General features: G+C 30.2%; 2 protein-coding genes across 2 annotated transcripts; both read left to right on the forward strand.

The window, feature by feature from the left end:
- Positions 1-372: 372 nt before the first annotated feature.
- On the forward strand, positions 373-2,158 carry LOC133705256 (uncharacterized; the record flags this gene model as incomplete). The annotated part of the gene is made up of 5 exons (XM_062130394.1): positions 373-850; positions 968-1,167; positions 1,275-1,387; positions 1,744-1,884; positions 1,998-2,158. Coding segments are annotated over 5 exons (1,014 nt in total), but the record flags the coding sequence as incomplete, so codon positions are not given.
- Positions 2,159-7,244: 5,086 nt separating this feature from the next.
- Positions 7,245-8,276, forward strand: LOC133704436 (MLP-like protein 328). The gene is made up of 2 exons (XM_062129256.1): positions 7,245-7,501; positions 7,783-8,276. Exons 1-2 carry the CDS (start codon positions 7,315-7,317, stop codon positions 8,046-8,048), a joined length of 453 nt encoding a protein of 150 aa, XP_061985240.1. The 5' UTR covers positions 7,245-7,314; the 3' UTR covers positions 8,049-8,276.
- The last annotated feature ends 4,443 nt before the right edge of the window (positions 8,277-12,719 follow it).

Here is a 12,719-nt window from a genome sequence, read left to right on the forward strand (position 1 = left end):
TGAACTGTTAAATGATCTCAAAGTAAATTTATTTACGGGCCCTAAAAATCTAAACGTTCATACATATTCTTGGGTTTTTTCTTATCAAATTTTCATGATGTTTAACATTATTCTATTTTTAATTTGGTAGATTATATTATTTATATGGAAAATAGTTTTTTTCCTCCTGTAAAATAGATAAATTTATCTGCTAAATGAAAAGATTGATCATTAATAATAATAATAAAAACCTTAATTTACACTTACAAACTCTTATTTCATTAATTGCATTGGAGGGACTAACTTAAAAATATTAAATATTCAAGGACATATCTGAAAACTCTGTCCATAATTCCTAATTCCTAATTCTTAAGTTCCTGGCTCTGGCGATGACACTGGTATGTGCTTGACAAGCTTGGTGCAGAAACCTTTGGCTCGCTACACTTAAACCCAGATGGAATGTTCCCAAACCACATCCCGAACCCCGAGGAAAAGATTGCCATGGCACTAACTAGAGCTGCTGTGCTAGAAAATTCAGCTGATCTTGGAATTGTTTTCGACACTGATGTGGACCGAAGTGGGGTAGTTGACAAGGGAGGAAACCCGATTAATGGTGACAGGCTTATAGCACTCATGTCTGCTATCGTATTGAGGGAACATCCTGGAACTACTATAGTTACCGATGCGCGTACAAGCATGGCACTGACAAGGTTTATTATTGATAGAGGAGGTCAACATTGCTTGTATCGAGTTGGTTACCGGAATGTTATTGATAAGGGTGTCCAGCTTAATAAAAATGGAATTGAAACACATCTGATGATGGAAACTTCTGGACATGGCGCTCTTAAAGAGAATTATTTCCTAGACGATGGTAAGCCCTAGCAATTTGAATAGCATTTTGAGTGTTCCCCACTAGTAGTGCTGATGGAGATGTAGTTCAAGTTCTGTTCTTGTCACCTTCTAATGCAGTTTTTAATCTTATGTTTAGGGGCTTATATGGTGGTAAAAATCATCATCGAAATGGTACGTATGAAACTAGCTGGATCAGATGAAGGAATCGGTAGCCTCATAAAAGATCTTGAAGAACCAATAGAATCTGTAGAGCTAAGGATGAACATCATCTCTGAGCCTAGGCATGCTAAGGCAAGAGGTATTGATGCAATCGAGACATTCCGAAGCTATGTTGAGGTATTTATCTCCAAATATTCATATTTAAAACACAATTCATTTCATCAGAAGATCGCGATCATTTATGGTAAATTGACATCACTTCACTGTAATGTATCCGCTTTCAGGAGGGACGAATTGAAGGCTGGGAATTGGATTCCTGTGGAGACTGTTGGGTATCCGATGGATGCCTCGTCGACTCAAATGACGATCCAGCAGCTGTTGATGCTCATATGTACAGGTTCGGTGCTGTAAACCACAATGATTACTCTCACATTAAACAGTTTTAGGTGAGGATTAACAACCTTCTGATGTGAAATTTCTTTAAATTTGAAACTTTATACTTAATTTTTATTAATTTAAATAGAGTGAAGGGAGGTTGTGGGATTCAGACTACTAACTTTTCAAATCAAAAAAACATTTTAATTAAATTTTTAGATGAGGGTTAATGATTTATTTTATTCTCTGATAAATGATAAGATCACATAATCTGAATTTATCTGATGCAAGCGGTTCTATTTCATAAAAAAGATTATCAGTTATCTACACGATGATTTTTCTATATATAAAAAGTCATACATTATTCTGTGAGTACAGGGCCAAAGTTTCTGATGAAAAACTTGGACAGCATGGTTGGATACACCTGCGTCAGAGTATTCACAATCCAAATATTGCAGTGAATATGCAATCAATGGCGCCTGGGGGCTGTCTATCTATGACAAAAACTCTAAGAGACAAGTATGTCGCCTGACCTTAGCAGTTAGATCAATTCAAAACAATTTCTGTTAATGTTGCATGAACGCCCGTATATAAGACTGAGATTTATTATTGATTAATTATTCTGTTCCCAGGTTTCTCGTGGCAAGTGGAATGGACAAGATCCTCGATATTACTCAGATCGACAAGTACGCTAGAACTGGACTTGTAAAATAATGGGGGATCTTCAAGAAATTAGATATAAGCAACTTTTATTACAATTAATAAAGACCAAGGCCGTAATGTACGGGGAGAATAGGTGGGAACTGAATTCTTTAATTTCTGCTTGTCCTCCTGTTATTGTTATTTTTACTTAGATCAATTTAATCAAAATAATCGATAACTAATTATCAAAAAGAAAAAAAAATGATAAACTGCCATCCTCGAGGCAATTACTGAGAACTGAGAAGCTAAGAGACACCCCCCAGCATCGGGCACTGCTTCTTTATTACTATCCACGAAGTATGAATTAATTAGAAATAAACAAATATCTTTAGACTCTTTAATTTCCTATTACAATAAGAAATTCTGATCTATTTCATTAATTTTCTCACTGATATCTTTGAAATTAATATAAGATTATTTTTGAAGTCTGGTTGAATTATTTAAATTTGAGTTAAAATGGTTCAATATCAAAGTTTTGATGATTATATTGAAATGAATTTGAATTTTGCTATCTAATTCTCTTTATTTAAAATATTTAACAAAAAACTGTGCAAGTTTCAATTTAAAATATTATTATGTTTTTACTTAATAATTTAAACTTTTGAATTTGAATAAATTTTTTATTTGGTATTAGTTTCTTCTAATTAAATGAATTACAAATAATTTCCCAATTGCAGTTTTAGGGTCGTTCTATTTTTCCCCCTTCTTTTTGTTGGTTGTCTCGTAAGACCATAGTTTTGAAACTCGACCCGGTCAAGTGATCGGGTCACGGGTCAGATAGGTTGACCCGGGTCAACAAAAAAAAAACAAAAAAACCTATAAAAAAACACATAACTAGTTACAATACAACATTTATATAAACCAAATTTAAATTATAAACCAATAACATAAATTTAATTCAATATCCAAAACACAAACAAATATATAAATTCTAAAATATTTAAAACAAAACATCCAACAACATAAATTCTAAATCAACAACACATTCTCTTTTGTTGAATGAACACATTCACTAAGTTCTTCTGTGTCTATAGGAGCAAAATTTGGATAAAATGTCGATGGAATTGAGCCAATCTCGTCTACACCTAATAAATCATCAGCATGCTTCTTTGAAACTTCATCATCACAATCATCTTCAATATCATTAACATTTATGACTTCTACATTTCAAACACAATTAATAAATAAATATTATGTATTAAACAAAATTTTATTTTAAATAATATTTATCACTAAATAATCAATCATTAAATATTATGTGTTATGAACCGGGATATAAGAGGTAAATTAATAATCATATTCACGATACTAGTGAGCAAAATCTGTGCAGAAAATTAATTAACTTCTAGTAAGTACCGAGAGGAAAAATTACAGTGAACAATATGGCATATCTTGAACCTATACCATATTTATTCGCTAATTAAACATTTAGTTACGTGGATTAATAATTAATATGAGATTAAAGATCCCTGTGACCTCATCACTAAGTCTGCTACCAACCCAGAGGGAATCATTCAATCAAGGCTCCAGCCTTCAACTTGACTCCTCCCTCTCCCCCCTCCACCCCTCTCTAACCTCTTCTTAAGTCTTTGTATGTCTCTCTCTCTTATTCGGTTCTTTTAACTTGTTTATAAGTTAGAATCGTCGGCTGTAGTTCAAAAGTGGTGAGACTCTCTTTGATGCTTTGGGAGATTAGCCAACACATCATCACACCTTTCGAAAGTGACTTCCACTTTTTTCAATGTTCTGTCTCTCTCGCTTCACTCGAACGAAAACACCATCTTTCCCTCAATACTCCCATCTTCCAGCCTAATCCTTTTGTCACTGGATTCTTTACAAAATACAAAGCATCTTAATCCTTTTATCATTTTCTAACATTATTTAAAAGTGAATTATTTATTTAACCATACTATCTTTTCCCAAATGGGATTTCCTCATCCATTGGTATTAACCGTGGACAAAAACTAAACCTAACAGATCGAGATTCAAGCTTTAACCACACAATTATTTATGCTTCAAAAGTCTCAAGTCTAACAGTGATATGAGACAAAAAGAATGAAAGAAATAGTAGTTGAAAACTTGAAATACTAACCGGAAGAGGCAACCAGTGCAATAAGCCGGGACGCTGAGTTTCAGAAGGAGATTCAAAGACGTCCTCTGCTCCTCATCTCTTCAGCGATCAATAGGCCGGGACGTCCTCTGCTCCTCAGCTGGGTAGCTGGGTTTCAAAGAGTGAGTAAATTAGGTTTGCCAATTGTAACTGATTTGCTTCGTTTTTCATCACACTGTCTTTAGCGTTTTGGCATTTTAGAAGGATAAAAACGACACCGTTTAATGACTGGCAATACAAAAAATTGACCGGATCTCACCCAGGTTTGACCAGGTGGACCGGGTCCCGGGTCGACCGGGTTTCGCCGGGCCAATTCCCGAGCGGGTTTTTGCCTTCACCCGGACCGGTCTCAAGCCCGGGTCGTCCGGGTCCCGAGTCGACCCGCAGGGCCGGTCCGGGTTTTAAAACACTGCGTAAGACATCAATTCATAAGTAGTTTAAAATCCCAATTGATTTTCCAGCCAGGATTTTGAAAAGAATAAAAAATTAATGATTGCTTTTTATTAATGATTGCAGGGGAGAGGAAGGGGCCGATGTATGTTAAACACTTCTGAATCACGTATAAGAGCACACATTAATTTCACACAAAGCCCTTGCACACATATCACACAGCAGTACCTTGAAACCTAATAATAATATTGTTGTGTTTTAAAAAAAAATTAAAAAAATATTATATTGATGTTTTTTTATATATGTTTTCTAATTATTTTAGTGGTGTCAAAAATAAAAACAAATATTCTTCATGACTCATAAAAATATAAGGAATGGATACCCGCTAATATGAAGGAAATATATATATACAAAAGAAAACCTTGAGTAAACCCGATAGTCAACCCAGTGAATAAATCAAATATATGACTTAGAACATGAAATTGAGATAATCCAATAAATAGTAAAGCGAAAAAAATACCAGCAATTTTTTTTTTGAAAAAAAATACTTTAAAAAAGATGAAAGTTAACCTGAGCTAATTTTTCAGATCTATGACCCGGATCATGAGATCAGGGTGACCCCATTAAAGATAAACCTAAAAAAAAACACACAAAAAAAAGATTTTTAAGCAAACAAATATTGAGAGGTTAAATTCAGGAAAAAAATCAATCAGAAAAACAATACAAAACAAAACAAGTAGCATTTAAAAAACATAGGACTAAATTCAACATAAAAACCAACTGAAATTAAATGTTAAGGGAAAATTTAAATGAAATTAAAAAAAATCAATTAAAAAAATAATTAAAAAATAATAATTAAAATAATTGGCACCAAACTTGACATAAAAATTCAATGAAAAGAAATGCTCAACACGAATAATTCTTTGCATGGTCAACACGCATTAGTAAAGGCAATACAATAACTGCCTTATTCAACTATCCATGACAAAAAGGTTCTTATTGTCATTTCATCATGTCTCTTGAACCAAATGTTCTAATTATTTACTCTGTAAAAGTAATATAATAATTGCACTGTTATTAAAAAAATAAAAAAATAGTGTTGCCCTTGAATAAATTAAGAATAAAAAATTGATCATATGCAAAGATCATTGTACCCTCTCAAGTAAACCTTTAAAAATTAAAGGATAAAAAAATAATTTCACTGTAGCCCTAAATACATTTCACTATGGATGAGTTATAATACATTTCACTATGGATGAGTTATTGTATAAAACCCACACGATTTAGTATTTTACTTAATTAGAAAAACTATATAGTTTGAATACAACTGTTGTGGAGAATAACGGTTGAACATGATCGCTATTGGGAATAATGGTCGTTTCAAAAACCCTGTCTTCCTCAATTTAATTAAAACACATAAAAACTCAACCTGAAATTTTATGAAAATCCAATGGCCAAGAAACGAAATTCAAGATCCAATGATCAAGAAAGAGTGGGTCACTAGGGACACACTAGAGCTCCGTTTTCGACATACTCAGTACCGTTAAAAAGATCTCATCGAAATGAAGCTAACCACACATTAAAAGACCACCAAACATGATCGTAACTTGTTAGAAGTTTTGTTTGGAATTAATTTTGTGTTAATTACGATTTCATTTGGTGTTATTCCAAGATGTAGTTAGAATTGTCTTGTCGAGATCTTTTTAACAGTAATAAGCATGTCAAAAACAAAGTCTTGGCGTGTTAACCTATTTTTTTTTTTTTTCTTTTTCTCTCGTACCACATCACCTTATTTTCTTTTTTTTATTATTATCTATTGGATTTTGAATCCTATGTATTCAATTTTTATAAAGTTTTCAGTTGATTTTTATTTAGCTTAATTAATTAGCAAAAAAGAGATGGTTTGAAATATTCACTAAACAATTATCATTGGCGATTGTAGAAAAACATATTCTAAGATGCTATTACTATTTTAAATAATTATTATTTATAAAAATAATATTATAAAACGTGATTATATCCTAACTATTTTATTTTTCAAATATATTTTTAAACTATATTATTCGTACATAAATATTTTTGTACTTGTGCCATAATTTCCTGACCACCTACCGGCGTATATAGCGCCCCACAAGTTTGTGTTTCCTCGTGCAATAATTTCCCGAGCGTCCACAAGTTTGTGTTGCCCTTGTGCAATAATTTCCTGACCACTCAACAGCTTTAAATTTTAAATTTTAGTTTTAATATTAATATATTAAAATTTTTAAAAAAATTTTATTTAATATTTTTTCATACTAAATATAATTTTAAAACATACTCAAACACATGTTTGAAAATTTTTTTTTTTTTTTATTGAAATGCAATAATTTTTTTTATCTAAAAAAACTAGTTTTTCAGTTTTTTGAATTTATATTTTGGAAAACATATTTTAAATATTTTTTTTTATAATTTCTTATATAGTTTTTCACTATTTTTCAAATAACAAAATATAAACAATACAATTTTTGTACAGACAGTTCTACACATGCCTATCATTATCTAATATAATATAAAAAAAACGTATTCAAATTTTACACGTTTGGGTTATATATATATATGGCAATTGTTAAAAATGCCAGCACCCAACTATATCCTTTCATTAATGGATTGGTTGGTACCCAAACAACTGCATCCCTCGTAATTCTGCCACTATATAAACGAGGCATTGGCTAGAAGGAAATCAACGACTTAATTTAGCATTCCAAAAGATGGCTCTAGCGGGAAAGCTTGAGATCAATTTTGAGCTCAAGTGCTCTGCTGATAAGTTCTTCGAAATTTTAAGCAGCCAAGCTCACCAAATTCCCAATGCCTCCTCCGGTGAAATCCATGCCATTGAGGTACACGAAGGTGACTGGGTGGCTACTGGATCTGTCAAGCTCTGGACATATACAATAGGTATATAATACAAATTTTTGATTTTTTTAAAATATGTTTGAAATGCAAAAATAAATATTACCTTATTGTATTTATTGTATGTAGCGATGCTAATAATTAAGTTTTTGTCTAAAGACCATTTTGGGTTCATTAGGAGGTGCGATAGATCATGATTTGTATAAGCGGAGGCGTCCCTTCCCCATTTCTCACCCTAGCTACTACTTGAAGAACAATTTCAATTTGAAACTCTCTAATATAAATCCTATATATATCTTAACACGTTATTTCATGTGGAACGACAGATGGAAAGCCAGAAGTTTTCAAAGAGAAGGTTGAAGTCGACGAGGTGAACAAGTCAGTGTCTCTGATTGCCGTGGGAGGACATGTCCTGGAACAATACAAGAGCTACAAGATTACACTCAAGACTGTTTCCATGGCCGAGGGGGGCGTCGTTAAAATTCTTCTGGATTATGAAAAACTCAAACCAGACGACCCACCTCCTAACAAGTACTTGGACTTTGTGATTAATGTTGTCAAGGATATCGATGAACACCTTGTCAAGGCCTGACCAGGGACACCTATACATTTGCCTTCATGGAATCTGTAATGTTAAATAAAACTTGGGATTTCCTGCCGTTGCTGCTTCCTCTGTGTCTGAATAGTCTCTATGTAAGTGCCATTCATGGGCTTGGACGATGCTCCATGTCGATGTATGTCTTGTTGTATGTGCATGACGGGAACTTGGAAATCCCAAGAGTAATTAATGGGTATGGTTATGTTATAAATAATTAACTCATTATGGTGTTTGTTCTCTAAAATATATATAATTAATTAGATATCGAAGTGTTCCCCATCTCTAACTAAACTATATAAGTATATACCGAGTGAATAATATTGTGTTGAGATTGTATTGGATAAGTTGTTTGTTTGTTGAAAATTATTATTTTTTAAATAATTTCTATAGAAAGTAGATTTTTAAAAATGAATTACTTTACAATGCTTCATAATATCATTAAAAATGAGTTAAAAAAATACTTTTCGTGTTTAGCTATACCATGAGAAATAAGTTGTAAAATCATTTATTAATGTTTTTTTTTAATTTATCTAACATATATAGAATATTAAATGTAACCATCTGAACATTTACAAGAAAATAATGAGATCAAAGAAGTTTAATGGTGAAAAAAAATTTATATCATATATATTTATATATAGTCTATTATATAAAATGTAACTATACATGTAATATAAATATTTCAAATATAATATTATAGAGACATATAACTATTTTTTGGTGTTTGGAGAATATTGAAAATAATTTTTTTATGGTATCCTAATTTTATTACACAATTTATATGATTTAAAATTTATGGTTATTGTATAATATAAAACGTTTTGTATTTGAATGTATTTTCTAGAAATATTATGTATATTAAAGTATTTTGTACACTAATATATCAAATTAATATAGTTTTAAATTGTATATTAATATATTCTAATATATTCTTTCCTATATAAATATATTGGTAATTTATTATATATATATATATATATATAAGAATAATAACGTATTGTATCACTTTAGTTTTTGGGTCATTTATAAAAAGATTTTCCCAATCTTTTAAACAAAAAAAAACAATTTTTTCCATCTAAAATTTATATTTTTCTTTGATTGGAAAATAAATTTCTTGATTAGTTTTTCACAATGTAACTAAACATGAGAAAAAAACACTTTTCATCAAACAAATAAAATTTTAATGTAAAACCATATTATATGTAGACTTATTTAATAATTTAATTTTTTAATTGAGTATTATTTTAGTAGAATGCAAAAGCTTTTTAATATTTTTATTTTTATTTTTTTAATTAAAAATTTAATGAATTTCATTAAAGGGTTGTAGTTAGAATTCCTCAAATAAAGAGGGGGGGGGGGGAAATAAAGTATAGTGTGCATTGCTTGTTTGTTTTCACAAATATAGTATATGCTATTTTTGATACATATATACAATATGGTGTCGTGTTATGGAGTCATTTTCAAGACATCAATTGATCATTAAAGGATTGTCGGGGGTTGCTACCTTCTTTTTCTTCTTTAAAAGATAGTGTAATTACTTGTCATTGAGCTAAAAAAAAATGAATAGCTAGCAAATGGTGTTTATCTCTTTGCATTTTTTTAAGATTATAAAATGATATTTTCGCCATTTCAATAAATTAAAAAAGAAAAGAAAAGAGCTGGGGTGATTTTGTCTTTTCATGTGGGTTTTTTGGTTAAATGTTGGGATAACGGGGTTGTTTTGGACATTTCATTCTAATTAAATGATTTTTTAATAAAAAAGCAGATGGTGCGTCAGACGTTGATGCGTGGGATACATTCGTGTTATTTGGGTGGCACCTGCAGTATATTTTCATGGCCAAATTTGTTGTTTTGCCGTGTCATTAGAAGTGTCGCCTCACCCACTTCCTCACAGTGCCATGTGTTATGGTTCTTGGTAGACGGTTTGTCGCCGGTGATCGTTTTTTTATTTTTCTTCTTACTTTTCTCTCTCTCCTAGCAAAAGTATGGATCAATTCTCTTTTATGTTCGTTTCTTGATTTATGTCCTTAGATTTTTAATTGCATATTTGAGTCCTTGACCTTTTTAGAAAAGTTTTTGATGTTTTCAATTTCGTCTTATAATTACAATTTATCACGTGTTATTGTTTAAGATTTGATCCTTATTCTTTTAATTTTTGATTTCTTTCCTTGACTCTTTTATTAAAGTTTTGTTATTTTCAATTTCGTCATTCAATTAAAGTTTATGATATATTATTTTTTCAATTTAATTCTCACTCTTTCGATTTTTTTTTATTTTGTTAAAGTTTTTTTCTTTTCAATTTACCAGTCTAATGTTAGCCTTTTTTATGGGCTCTAATTTTTTTTTTATTCTCAGTCTTATTCTTTTAATTATAATTTTTTATGTTACAAATTTTTTTTATGAGGTTAGTGTGATTTATCTATATTGTTTTATATTTTATATGGATTTGACTTATTTTTAAAAATAAAATTATTTTTTAATAATATTTTTAATATGTACAGCTTTGCATATAAATTTTTTTCCTTTTATTTTTTTCAATAAATTTTGTGTGTGTTGATTTTTGTAATAAATTAATTTTCATAAATAAATTCATTAAAAAGTTGGGTAAATGACTTATATTGAAATATTAAATATCTTAAACTATATTTATCTATCAATTTTTCCGGTTTTTCTTATAGTTATGATTGATGATTTTCTTTGTGTTTTTTACATAAATAATTATTGATTTATTTGATTAGATATTTACATGAATTTTTTGATTTATACTTTTAAAAAAATAACCTGCATGCTCAGGGTTTTCATAGGAAAACTTTACGATTTGTAATAACGCGTGGTTAAAATAGCTAGTATTACCCTCATGCTGCGTTATAGGTATGAAAGAATAATAATACACACGCACGCACACGCGCGCGCACACATAGCGACAAAACGTGTTATTCACCCTTCTTGGAAGGACCCCTTGTCACTACCAATAGCACAGTATTCTTTGCAAGAAAATAAATGCAGGATGTACACTTGGACAGCGCCCCCACACCCCGTGATTTCACCCTGTAAAGGAGTATCCAATGAAAACCTGACAAGTTTGCTCCATCACTTTATCAAGATCATTTTAAACAAGCTGCAATAATTTATTGTGGCGATGTGGCATTGCCATCAATTATGCAACTACCCTCACTACATCCACATTTAATTTCTCATAGAAAATATTATCTTAATTATTATGACAGCTTCCATATCCAAGGCCTTTCAGTTTTTGTCGATCCAGAGATAAGGTAAACAAATGCCAAATGGCCACCGCTTCTGCAATCATTTAGAAACTTTACGTGGCATTCTCATCCTCCATCATGTGATAGGGTGGCGAAGTGGTTGCGGTGGGATGACAATAATCATTGACAGTGATTGGATACTGATACTGATACTGATACTGATAGTGATGTGATGTGATGTTGTTGGTAAATATTAAATGTTGGTAGTACTTAAAAATATATTTTCTACTCTATAAAATTAAAAGATTTTTTTTTTCAAACCGATACTTTTCAGGATATGGTGGGAAAATATTTATTGTTGGTTTATTTTTTTTAGTATTTATTTCGCATTAAAAAATAGGGAAAAACAACTTGGTTTTATATTTTCATTTAAAAAGAAACTATTCAAACATATGTAAAAATAAATCAGGTTGGAAAAAATTGCACTTCCACTGATGAAGTTTACGCCGCATTTACCAATTAGTTTCCAAATTTAACCCCTTTTTTTTAAAAAAAATCTTATTTTCCGTTATTTTATGCCTGGTTAAGATTTTATTAATTCTTAAATTAAAGTGATTTGATTTTACACTTTCACTAGAGAGACTATCCAGTCATGTGGAAACACAAATCCTTACAAAAAGAAAAAAAAACACAGAGAGAGAAAAAGAAAGTGAAACGAGTTGCCATTGTATTAAATTTCATTGCAGAGAACCATAATTCGGAATAATTTTTCAAACCTCATTCATTTCTTCTTCTTTTTTTTTTTCAATTTTTTACATCAATTTTTTAAAAAAACAAAAAACTAAATTAAAGTGGTTTTACACTTTCAACTGTAAGAAATTGTTAGGACAAACACGAAGATAAAACATCATAAAATTTTAATTTTTAAATTAAATTTCTTTCACATAATTTTTAATATATGTTTTTATTTTTTAAAAATTATTATTTAGCAGAGACTAGAATTTCACTTAAAATATATGTCACGAAATAATTTTTTTTAATTCTTTTGTTATCTGTTATGTAAAAAGAAAATCTAAAAAAAATGAACTTTTAAAATTCTAAAATAAGAAAGTTCTACTACGATTAGCTTCGTGGATTTTTTTTACATAAATCTCATAAAAAAACTTTTAAAAAAATATTGGTAAATGCATGTATGTATATCCATGAGTTTGAGAATTTAAATTTACTAAATTATATAATGATAGAATACGAATGAAAATAACTAGACTTAAAAAGCTACAAGATATATAACTGGAGGTCCACTTTTTCGATAAAATATTGGTAAAAGATTATCGTTGGAAGATCCAAGGGGCAGGCTTCACTTATTATTTCCCTTTTCTCTTTCAAGTGAATTGTTTCATTTAAGTTTTCATTAACACAATTTTCTTCCCCCCGTGTAATAAAATAATTTATAATTACT

The sequence above is a fragment of the Populus nigra genome, chromosome 10 (genome assembly GCF_951802175.1).
Source record: "Populus nigra chromosome 10, ddPopNigr1.1, whole genome shotgun sequence".
NCBI lineage: Eukaryota > Viridiplantae > Streptophyta > Magnoliopsida > Malpighiales > Salicaceae > Populus > Populus nigra.

Excerpts from the sequence above, each read along its gene's own strand:
- LOC133704436 (XM_062129256.1), top strand. The coding sequence starts at position 7,315 with ATGGCTCTAGCGGGAAAGCTTGAGATCAATTTTGAGCTCAAGTGCTCT. Across the intron at positions 7,502-7,782 it reads GCTCTGGACATATACAATAG|ATGGAAAGCCAGAAGTTTTC; the intron begins GTATATAATACA and ends GTGGAACGACAG.